General features: G+C 39.3%; 1 protein-coding gene across 1 annotated transcript in view; it reads left to right on the top strand.

Moving 5' to 3' along the window:
• The window catches only part of BMAL2 (basic helix-loop-helix ARNT like 2), a 60,808-nt gene that overhangs the window by 3,011 nt on the left and 45,313 nt on the right, over nt 1-12,484 (top strand). Inside the window, exon 2 of the mRNA XM_048825838.2 lies at nt 8,910-9,057. Within this exon, the coding sequence (XP_048681795.2) occupies nt 8,910-9,057 (148 nt within the window). The remainder of the gene's footprint in view (nt 1-8,909; nt 9,058-12,484) is intronic.

The following is a 12,484-nucleotide window of genomic DNA, read 5'->3' as shown; positions in this document are numbered from 1 at the left end:
TTTTTTTGGCTTCTGAAATTCGTGGTGCTGGAGGGAATGTGTATCCCTGTTTTTGTGTCTTTTTTTTTTTAAGGTTTTGCCTAGAGGGATTCTCTATGTTTTGAATCTGACTGCCTGTGAGATTATCTTCCATTCTAATCTTAGTGTTTCTTTTATTTTTTTTTGTTCTTCTAATAAAGTTCTGTTTTTTGAGAATCTGACTGGGGTTTTAGTGTCCTAAAAACTCAAGGCTGGTCTGTGCTCATCTTGTTTATTCTCAAGCCTCCCCAGGAAAGGGGGTTAAGGCTTGGGGGGGATATTTTGGGGGAAGACATCTCCAAGTGGTCTCTTCCCTGATTCTTTGTTAAATCTCTTGGTGGTGGCAGCATACTGAATCCCAGATACAGGGAATTTTGTGTCTTGGGAAAGTTTTAACCTAAGCTGGTAGAAATAAGCTTAGGGGGTCTTTCATGCGGGTCCCCACATCTGTACCCCAGAGTTCAACGTGTCTGGTTTATTTGATAAAATCACTGGGTTTTGACTACTGCTTATTCAAGACAGTGATAGCTCTATGAATTTTTTGTTGAGGAAATATCAAGTACTTAAAATTGTCTGTACTCGTAATTATTGATGATTTTGGTTTAACCTGTTAAGTGTTTATCATCTATTTACTGTCCATGCTTGTAATGTGTTCAGTACTAAGTCTCGGTTTCTTGCTCCCCATTATGTGTGGTGGGTTTTCTGTTCGTGTGTGAGTTGTAGTACAAAAAGTGAAAAAAATTAATTTAGATCAGTATGCATCTACTACTTTGCTATTGAATCTCTTTAAAACACTGACAGAACTTTGAAATTTTGTTCTCTGCTGTGATCTGAATGCTAAACATCAGTGTAAATAATCTGAAATCTTTTTATGTTAAATTTTAAAACTCTGAACAAAGGATAGTTAATGTGCGCACACACACACACCCTTGTTAATGGAACATTGTTGCTGAAATTTTTTGGTGTACACAATTTAGGAGCTTCAAAATGAAAGCTGTCATAGCAACTGTAACTTGGCTCCCCACACAATACTGTGTGTAACGTTCTGCTCCACTGAGTAGAGTAATAATGCCTATATATGTTGAACAGATGTAATTTCCTCATTCTTGCATGTATCTCGGCAGTAATTATTCATTACAATAATTTTAGAAAACTAATCCTTTTATTAAAAAGAAACAAAATTTAAACAACCTATCAAATGGGGCACAATTATTTGAATAATCTAACTTGTGATCCTATATGCATGTGCCTAATGATTTAGATAAACAGAGTTGTCTTAAGTCTTTAGAAGTAACTATTGATTTTGAGTGCTTTAAGTTTTGGGTGGCCTTAAAAGGGCCAGTTAGGCACCTTGACTTGAGTCTCAAGTTGGGCAACCATGATCATTTGCTGTTTTTGAAAATTTAAACCAACTGTGATTATTTTCTGTTTGTGGGTGTTTAGGTGAGTTGTTGCTGTGTGACTGCACTCTGTGCATGTTCCGGGCCACAATATGAAAACCCTGAAGTCAATGGGACTTGTAAGGATTTACAAGATTGGGCCATTTCATTGGTAAAGAACTGTCCTAGCTCTTATTACGTTCATTTCTAACTTATTTCTTACTCAGACTTTTTCAAACTTGTCAAAGCTTGTTTTCTTTGCTGAAATCTTGGAATATGCCAGGTCTGAGCTACTAAAATATTCTGGATTAATTTGAGCATAAAAAGTATCTGAATAGTTTTCTTAAAGCATGAAAAAACCACCATTTTTATGCTCTGACAACTCAAACTGCTGATAGAATTTTCTTCAAGCATACCCCAACAAAAATTCACCTCTGGGCTAAGAACAAGCATGAGAGTTCTGAGTAATTTCCCTTCCCACCTCCTATCCCCAAAAAGAGGATTAGCATTAAAATGCGTTTTCATTTCTAAATTATAAGAATGAAATGCTGACACAACTTTAATAACAGCCATAGTTGTGCAAAGGAGGGAGTAATTGCACCAGGGTGAGAAATTTCCAGTGTGTGCCCCTGTCTATAGAATATGAAAAAAGCTATTGGCAGAATTTAAATGTACCTACTTTGTTACAGTTATATGAGTCCATTACCTAGGTCAGTGTTCCCAAACTTGGGACGGCGCTTGTTCAGAGGTGGGCCGGGCCGGTTTGTTTACCTGCCGCGTCCGCAGGTTCAGCCGATCGCAGCTCCCGCTTGTCCCTCAGTTCCCCGTTTTCTTAATCTTGAGTCAAACCCCGTAGTGACAGGTTAAAACTACAGATTGCCAAAAGAAAGCTCCTTTAGTAATGAAATCTTCACCAGCACCAGCTAGGTAGTGTTTTTATAAGTCCGTCAGAGAAGAAGTGTAACAGCATATCAGTTACAGTGAATCATAAAGAAAGTAAGGTAGATAGAAATGAAAGATGAATGCGGGAGGTTAGTAACTTTCTTAGGTTGATTGGAAATATTTAAGCCATAAGGAGTGGAAAGAAAATTCCTTTTAAACAAAGGCAATTTGAGAACATATGCAATTACAGAAGTAAGTCTCTGAAAGGACAAATCGTGGATTTCAGTTTGTTCACCTACCTTCCTTGATTGATCTGCTATCATTGCTAGATGAACCTAGTTCACTGGCCTGTACTGGCACAAATACATAATTCCTACTTCATTCAACGCAATTAATTCAAGTGGTGTTAAATTTAAAAAAAAAAATCCAGTAGTATTTTATGTTTGTAAAAGTAATTTTCGACTTTTAAATTAATGGTGTCTTTTTTTTTTAAAAAAAAAGGGGCATTTGAGTATACAAAATTAAAAGCTCCCTTTTCAGACAGTAGGTACAGAAATTATATGTTTAATTTGTGTATGCGTTTACTGCAGTTGTGTACCTGCTTACGCATCTAATTTGTGTACCTCATGTACTGAAAATCTGGCTCTACAGTCTTAAAATTAAGCTGTCTATCTTTTAATTGAATAATACAAATCTGAAGGTGCCAAAATGTTCCCTTTGTTTAATAATGATTTTTTTATGTCCTAAACTTTCCAAGGCTGCGATATGTAATTTGTTTCAGCCTACAGCAGGTTGTTGTAGTTATAAACTCAAGGAAAAGATACTCTCTCCATAGTCTAAGGCATCATTTGGACAGATCTTTGGCTTAAATAGTATGACTCGGTGTGACTTTGTAAGTGGTTGATGTAGTGTAACCTCAAACTTGCACAGACTTAATTACCTACAACTACTGCTGTTTCACATGTTGCATATATCACTGTGAGTAAATTATGACTTTTAAACTTGAGCTTTGATATCTTTTTATCTTATGCTTGGTAAAGTTTTCAGAAAAAATGTAGGGATAGAGTAAGGTAATGGGCCCATTCTGTGGCAATTTCATTTCTTGTGACATTAACCAAAAGTATTTTGTTTCTAATCCAACTTTATTTATTCTAAGATGCTGCAGTATGTTTTAAATCTATTTGTAATAAAGATCTTCAGTTCTTACTTGCAGTATGCAGCATGTAGAGTAATTGTTTCTTAAACAAAAATAGGTTCTTCAATATATTACTTTTTACATGTTTTCCATAAAAAAAATTAATCTTGGTTGCTTAACAGAATTTGAATTTTATGGTGGTTTTTTTTTTCTGGATTTTCAATAGAAGGAGCCTCTTCAGTGTGGAAAGTGTTTCTCACAGTATCCCATGTAACTACCCATTACTGAAGTGTTGTCCTTGAGTCGTATTGACTGGACATTGATACAACCTAACAAAATGGGCAGTGCTAAAAATAAATGTTCAGGGACTGATTAAATGCAAATGCACCCAAATATTTTATATTAAGTCATCACATACTAATACTGAAATTTTAATAATTAGGATAAAAGGTAGAAAAAATTCTTATAGCCTTCTCTGCTATAAATGAAAGCAAAAAAGTCAAGGGAATTTTCCTCTATATCATATACAAATAATACACACAAATGCAAAAAATAACAAAAAATCCCAGCTATGTCAAACATACATTTTTGAGATTGCAAAGTGAAGAACTCAAATGTTAGGAAATGCTAGATTTACAGTTGCCTTTGCAATCTTATTTCTGCCCTCTTGTAATCCATCTTGTGCTTTAAATTAGCAGGGATCCTGTAGCAAAATAACATGTTCTCATGTAATTAAGGAGTGTATCATAATTAGGGCTGTTTGAAAATGCATATATCACCCTCCAATAGCTGGTCACATTGTTGTAAAGTGTTTGAAGGGTCTTGCTAAGACGTTTCCACCCATAAGTGTGGGAATCTTAGTGTGAAATCTTAACTTTAGTTCTGTCCTCACCGATGGTCCTGCCTTTCGAACCAATGGCAATGTGCATATAGTTACATCTCTCTCCCTATGAAAATGGCAGTTTTAGTTGCAGTTATCTCTGCAAGAAGGGTGGGGTCCTGATAATATGCCATGTTCTTTCTGAACAAAGTGTCTGATAGGCGTCAGCCTAATTTCTATCAAAAGTTGTCAGACTTCCATTTGAACCAACAGATTCATCTGCTTATATTTTCCCTAAATCACGTGCTTCTAAGACAGAGGCTAAGCTCCATTTCCTGTCAGATGTGCATTAGCATTTATTCATAGAGGACAACATGTTTTAGCTTCACATCAAGATTTTGTTTCAATAGCAGAAAAGATGAAGGGGAAACCAACTTATCTAGCGATGATCTTGGATGGAGATCTGTGTGAGATCCTGTTATGAAGTGGCTAAAGTGGGTCCTCCTTCATCTCTCAGAGCTCATTTTACCTGAAATTAGGCAGCCTCTGCTGCATCTTTGAAATTGTTTTCCTTTTGTGGACGTGTGCGAAGCAGACAGTTGGGAATCTGTTCACACATTTACAAAGCAATGCACTAGCATTGAAGCTTTCAGACCAGATGCTGTGTTTGGAAAGGCTATGTTACAATCTCTGTTGTCCTAAGAATCTGAATTGCAATCTCTATTACATTGGGAGTCACCTTAACTAGTCAAGTAGCCAAAGAACAAGCATTTGAATAAGAAAGGAAGTTTCTTGCCTTTGCAGTAACTGGAGTTCTTAAAGATGCATTGGCCATATTACATATTCCATGACTCATCCTCTATCCCTTTTAGTCCCATGTCACCTGGATTTTGCTGTGGAGAGGAAATGGTGGCATTTCTCCTGTTCTGCCCTTTTATGCCTTCATTATGGGGCACTGAATTCTAGGGCACATTTGTGGGCACAGTGGACACTGCTGGCCAAAAGACTCCAGTCTTGGGCACATGCATACTGTGATGTTGCACTCCATCTGATTTTATGAAAATATGCTAATAAGTGTGAATATAATGTAACTGGAATATACTTCATGTAAAAGGTTTCTTGTAAGGTATCATTACAAAGCTTATAATCTATTGAGGTGTTCATTCTTGTATCTGAAACTAGAAATATGAAATATAACTCTGAGGTCCTATTGTAATTATGCAAAGTGTGGGCCATTAATGGTGGTTTGGAATCTTGATGGCTCCCATTAACTAGGACAACTGACTGTAGATGGCTCTGTTTACTTGCAAGCCTTCCTGTGAGTCAGGCCGGGAAGAATGAAGGCTTGGGGCCTCACAGGACATGTGACCATGTCACCTGGTACAGAAATCCATCTTAAACCTGGTGCTTTTCCATTTAGAAGCGGGAGTGGGGTCCCAGAGAGAGAAAAGACTCCCACCTTGTGCCAAAGCTATAAAAGAGCAAAGGAGGTTCCAGTCATGAGAAATCCCCTTGTTACTGCTGGAGCTAACAAGAACTGTACCGGGGAAAGGATTGGGCCCAGACTAGGAAGGAGTCTAGTATGTGAAAGAAGCTTATTGGAACATCTCTGAGAGTGAGATTTTATTTGTAATTGGTTTCTTGGTATTTTGGGCTTAGACTTGCATGTTTTGTTTTATTTTGCTTGGTAACTTACTTTGTTCTGTCTGTTATTACTTGGAACCACTTAAATCCTACTTTTTGTATTTAATAAAATCACTTTTTTTTAACTTATTAATTAACCCAGAGTATGTATTAATACCGGGGGAGGAGGGGAAACAGCTGTGCATATCTCTCTGTCTGTGTTACAGCGGGCCAACAATTTGAGTTTACCCTGTATAAGCTTTATATAGAGTAAAATGGATTTATTTGGGGTTTGGATCCCATTGGGAACTGGGTTTTGGAGACAGGACCACTTCTTAAGCTGTTTTCAGTTAAGTCTGCAGCTTTGGGGACGTAGTTCAGACCTGGGTCTGCGTTTGCAGCAGGCTAGTGAGTCTGGCTCAACAAAGCAGGGTTCTGAAGTCCCAAGCTGGCAGGGAAAACGGGCTCAGACGTAGTCTCAGCACGTCAGGTGACAGTCCCAAGGGGGTCTCTGTGATCCAACCCATCACACATACCTTAAATGGAGTATGTCTGGCCAACACATCTTGAAGAATTCCAGGTACATACATACACATGTGTAACTTTTCTTGCTTGATTTGAAAATGGTAGTAAATCACTTACTAACTGATCCCATCAGAAAGGCTGAAGTGTTTAATGCCTATTTTGCTTCAGTCTTCACTAAAAAGGTTAATGGTAACCAGATACTCAACACAATATTAACAGGGGGAAAGGGCCATAGGTCAAAATTGGAAAAGAACAGGTTAAAGAATATTTAGAGAAGTTAGAGGTAGTCAAGTCAGCAGGACCTGATGAAATTCATCTGGGATACTTAAAGAACTAGCTGAAGCAAGCTTGGAACCATTAGTAATTACCTTCATGAACTCATGGAGGATGGGTGAGGACCCAGAGGACTGCAGAAGAGAAAACATAGTACCTATCTTTAAAAGGGGAACAGAGGACCTGGAGAATTATAGACCAGTCAGCCTAACTTCAATACTTGAAAAGATACAAGAACAAATCATTAAACAATCAATTTGTAAGCATCTAGAGGACGCCTTCTTCTGTAGTATGGGGCACGGGTCACTTGCTGGAGGATTTTCTGTTCCTTGAAGTCTTTAAACCACGATTTGAGGACTTCAATAGCTCAGACATAGGTGAGAGGTTTTTCACAGGAGTGGGTGGGTGAGATTCTGTGGCCTGCGTTGTGCAGGAGGTCGGATTAGATGATCATAATGGTCCCTTCTGACCTTAGTATCTATGAATTTGTAAGCATCTAAAGGACAATAAAGTTATAAAGAATAGCCAGCATGGATTTTTCAAACAAAAATCATGCCAAACAAGCCTAATTTCCTTCACTGATGGTGTTACTGGGTTGGTGGATAAGGGGAAGCAGTAGACATGATGTATCTTGATTTTTAGTAAGGATTTTGATGCAGTCCCACATACCATTCTCATAAGCAAGCTAGGGAGATGCAGTCTAGATGAAATTACTATAAGGTGAGTGCACAACTGATTGAAAAGCCATGTTCAAAGCATAGATACTAGTGGTTAACTGTTAAACTGGGAGGGCATTTCTAGTACGGTCGCACAAGGGTCCAGTGCTATAATGGAATGGGAAGAATGCTTATAAATTTTGTGGATGACACCAAGTGGAGAAGGGTTGAAAGCACTTTGAAGGACAGGATTAGAATTCAAAATGTCCTTGATAAATTGGAGAATTGATCTCAAATCAACAAGATGAAATTCAATAAAGACAAATGCAAAGTACTTTGCTTAGAAAGGAAAAATCAACGCACAGCCACAACATGGGGAATAATTGGATAGCTGGTAATATTGCTGAAAAGGATCTGGGGCAGGAATAGTAGATCACAAATTGAACATGAGTCAACAATGTGATGCAGCTGTGGGAAAGGCTAATAGCAATCTGGAGTGTATTAACAGGAGTGTTGTATGTAAGACATGGGAGGTAATTGACCTGTACTCATCACTCATGAGTCCCCAGCTGGAGTACTTTGTACAATTCTGGGCACCAGACTCTAGGAAGGATGTGGTTAAATTGGGCAGAATCCAGAGGAGAGAACAAAAATGATGAAAGATTAGAAAAGCTGACCTATGAGGAAAGGTTGAAAGAACTGGGCATGTTTAGTCTTGAGAAAAGAAGACTGAGTGGGGACTTGATAAGTCTTCAAATATGTTAAGGGCTGTTATAAGAGGACTGTGATCAATTGTTTTCCATGTCCACTGAAGGTAGGACAAGAAGTAATGGGATTATTTTGCACCAAAGGAGATTTAGATTAGCTGTTAAGAAAAGTGTTCTAACTATAAGGATAATTAAAAACTAGACTGGGCTTCCAAGGGAGGTTGTGGAATCCCCATCATTGCAGGTTTTTAAAAACAGATTGGACAAACATCTGTCAGGGATGGTCTCGGTTTACTTGGTTGTACCTCAGTGCAGGGAGCTGGACTTCATCACTTCTCAAGATCCCTTCCATTCGTACATTTCTATGATTCCATTTGTACAAAATATTTTTAGCATGCCTAGCTGCTTTTTAAAGTATAGAGCTGTAGAAATTTGTTAGTAATTTAGAGTGTCTTTTATATACGATATGTGTATCCTTGTAAGGTTTTGTTTGTGCTTGGTCCCTGGCTTGAAAAAGCCCCAATATTTTGATCTTCTGCTCACTCTGAAAAGCTCATCTGTATCAGCATGCATTTTTTGGAAGTCTGAGATATTACAGGATGGGATTGTAGCCGGTGGGATCATGCATATGGGGAATGCATTTTAAGTTTTATTGGTTCTAATGACTGGTGGTTAGTTGAAGTTTTATTATGGTTGGGGGAAAGGGGAAGTGCTGCTTCATTTGACAATTTATATTGTCACACTTCTAGTATTGTGGATTTAAGTGTATGTCGAAGACGCCCAGAGCTCTGGATGAGGTACTTTTGGGTGGAGAGTTGTTTTTAAAATAAAAATAAAAATGAGCAAATAATACTCTTCTGCTTTATTGTCATAATTTTTTTTCATTTACAGATAATCTTGTGATGGAAGGGAGCCAATGTGTTGCCTCTGCAGTCTCCACCCTTATGAATCCAATAACCAACCCTGCCACTGCCTGTTCTTTCAACACATTTTCAGTTGAGTTTCCAAAAAAGCGCAAAGGAAGTGATTTTGATAACCAGTAAGTGGTCTGCTTCTACTCTGTCTCTACATCATGATGAGACAATACCAGTTGGAGGCAAGCATCTGTTCTTGCTTGACTTTGTAATATATTTGTGCAATTTCCCATTACATTTATTTTAAAGGGAAAACAGTATTGCACATCCATTCTTTGGAAATCCTGGGAGATCAAGAACTGTAGACAGACAGGGTCCTGACTCCCTTGAGTTGATTTTGGGTGGATTTCTGTAATGGCATTTTCTGGTCCAAGACCTTTGGTTATATACGTCTGGTGCTAGAATTTCAAACCGTAACTTTTTTCTATCCTCCTTTTTTCAGTAAAGGCATGCTAACTTGTAGCAGAGGGGTATTACAAATACAAACAAGAATATCACTTAGTGTCTGGTTGATTGGCTAATTAGCTCTTAAACTTAGAACTGCAAAATATGGTGTTGGTGTAATGATGAAGTGGGTAGGCAGTCACATAAGCATCTAGACAGAAGTGCAACCTAGAAAGATTTGATGCTGGAGTTCTCAAACTCTTTCATAGTGTGGAGCATGGTCTAATACTGAGATTATCTTGTGGACTGCTCCTCTCCCATCCACAAGCACGTAACATCCCTGGGGCAGCTACAGCAATTGCGTACATGGAAAAACACTGTTAGGAAAGTATTGTACCTTAAGGTGTATTTTGAATGTTATTTAGCAGCTGGAAGAAAGGAAGAGAGTCAGCACATTGGACCAGCAAGCTCTCTAGTCTTCTTTTGGTCCACAGACTACAGCTTGAGAATCATCATGTTAATAAATGAAAATAAAATCGCCATGCTGCATTTGTACCAGTGAAAGCACTTTCTTTTCCTGAACCTCAACAAACTACAATATGTGTCCAGAATGTAAACATTTGACTTCCACTGTCACATGATATGTTCAGTTGTTCCCTGCACCTCTTAAGATTTTTAAATAAGTAGACCAAACAAATCCATTTCTGAAAAATTAACAGCTTTAGCTCCTGCAGAACTTATGGCATAGGATCCCAATGTTCCATGGGAAATTTCAGACTCAACGAAAAGTAGATTTTTCAAGCCCTGTACAGATAATGACTGTGTGTACTAATTTGAACCAGGAATCTAGAGTTTCTGAAGTGCTCTGAATCTAGTCATTGACAATTCCCTGAGCCAACCAGACCTCATTGACTAAAATTTGTTTAGACAGCTTGTATAGCCAAATTTCTGGTACAGTGTACTATAATTCAAATGTATCATGCCTTAGAAATTAAACGTCAGTTATGTGCAAAAAGATATTAAATATTTATTTAAGTTGGCAAATCAAGTGTTCAAAAGTCAGGAAATTCCAGATTGGATTGCCCAGGCAACCTTAATTCTCCCCCCTCATTTATTGGACCACTGCACTTAATGAGGCAGGTTCTTATTAAAAAAAATAGTTTTTAATAACATGATCATATACTATCCTGAACACATTGACGCAGAATTAAGGTTGCATGTGAACAATAAGTTTGATGTTTCAAGTGATTTATTTATGTAGAAAGGTCACTTACTTTTATTGTATGTAATTTTGAAGATGTCTTTTAAAAAAAGAAAAAGGTATACCAGAGAACTTGGTTTTAAAACTGCTCTCATCTTTCTACCCTCTCCTGCCTGCCCAAATCATGCATTGTCAGCAGGGTTTGAACCCTAAAGTTTCAGCACTGCAAGACAGCTTGAGCTACAGCAATGGACAATATTAGTTAGCAATAGAAGGCTGTTATCCCAGGGAGGTGGGCCATGGCACCATTTGCTGTATCCCAGGGATGGTTGGAGAGAGCCCGCTTGGCTTTCCTGAGAGTTGGGGAAGTTCCTGCCCCATGCATTGCCCTGGGGAGAAGAGTGGGTGAAAAAGGGTTGCTGGGGGCATCCTGAATTGGTCTGAATCAACCATACAAAATTCAGTAAAGACAAGTGCAAAGTAATACACTTGAATAAAAATCAAATGAAGAACCACAAAATGGGAAATAACTGGCTGGGCATTCGTACTACGGAAAAGTACCTGGGGGGGATTATAGTAGACAAAACGGAATATGAGCCAACGATGTGATGCAGTTGCGAAAAAGGCTAATATTCTGGGGTGTATTAACAGGAGTGTTGTGTGTAAGACACGGAAGGTAATTGTCCCACACTACACAAGGCCTCAGCTGGAATACTGTGTCCAATACTTTAAGATAGAGGTGAACAAATCGGAGAGATTCCAGAGGAGAGCAACGTAAATGATAAAAGGTTTAGAAAATCTGAAAACTATGATGAAAAGTTAAAAAAAAAAAAAAAACTGGGTAGGTGTAGTCATGAGAAGAAGAGACCGTGTTGAGGACCTGATAATCGTCTTCAAGTATCTTAAGTGCTGTTATGAAGAGGCCAGTCATTGATTGTTCTTTATGTCTACTGAATGTAAGACAAGAACTAATTTATTTGATCTGCTGCAAAAGAGATTTAGGCTAGGGTGACATTCCCTAGGGTACAAATCTGGCCAGTTGAACAGCTGCGTCCTCTCAACCCTGCAACCGGGCGTGCATTTCACACTGCTTTGCTGTAAGAACAACCACTCCTGGCCTGTTCACCCACAGCTTCTAGCATGCAAAATCACTCCAAGCTGAATGATATGAGCATTTCTAGCCATCCATTCTTGAACTATATTGTAGAGTGACACCAGCAAATTCCCAGTCCCAGACTTGTTCCCAGAAGTGTGCGTCTTTGTACTGACAAGTTCTTTCCTTCTGTCCAGTACAAGCTCACAAAAAGCCCATCATTTCATTAATAGGAAATAATATGCTGTCGCGTGGTGGTCACCTGCTCTGGGCCTGAAAGGGTTGCAGCCAGCCCTGGGAGAGGGCTGTGGCAGTGAGCCAAAGGCTAGGCTGATGGGGAAGGCAGCCTCAGCTGGAGCCACGCCCCAATCAGGCCACAACTGGCCCTATAAAAGGCTATGGGCCAGGAGCTCAGGCAGTCTCTCTCTAGCTGTGGAGAGAGATGGGCCTGGCTGCTTGGGAGCTGAGTAAGGTACCTAGAGTGGAGCAGGACTGGGGGAAGGCTGGAGGAGCTGGGGAGCTCCAGCCTGGAAACCCCCCAGGCTGCAGGCCTTGTTAAAGGCCTGGAAGGGTATTGGGGTTGCAGAGGTGAAGCCCAGAGTAGGCAAAGGCAGCAGGTCCAAACCCCACTTTGCCAATGATGAATGGCTTGTCCACTGAAGTCCGCCCCAGTGAGCAGGGGCTAGATGGTGGTGACTGGCAGTAGCCATAGACTGAGGCGAGGTGGGGATAGAGGGTTGGGGGTTCCCATGGGTGGGGAGACCCAGAGAGTGGGTGTACTGCCAGGGGGCAGCACCCAAGATAAAGGGGAACCGGGATCCAAACACATGCTGGTTTAGATAAAACAACAAGTTTATTTATTACAGAAAGATTT

The sequence above is a fragment of the Caretta caretta genome, chromosome 1 (assembly GCF_965140235.1).
Source record: "Caretta caretta isolate rCarCar2 chromosome 1, rCarCar1.hap1, whole genome shotgun sequence".
Lineage (NCBI taxonomy): Eukaryota > Metazoa > Chordata > Testudines > Cheloniidae > Caretta > Caretta caretta.
Note: the sequence above shows the minus strand (reverse complement) of the source record. Positions and strands in the feature narration are given on the sequence as shown.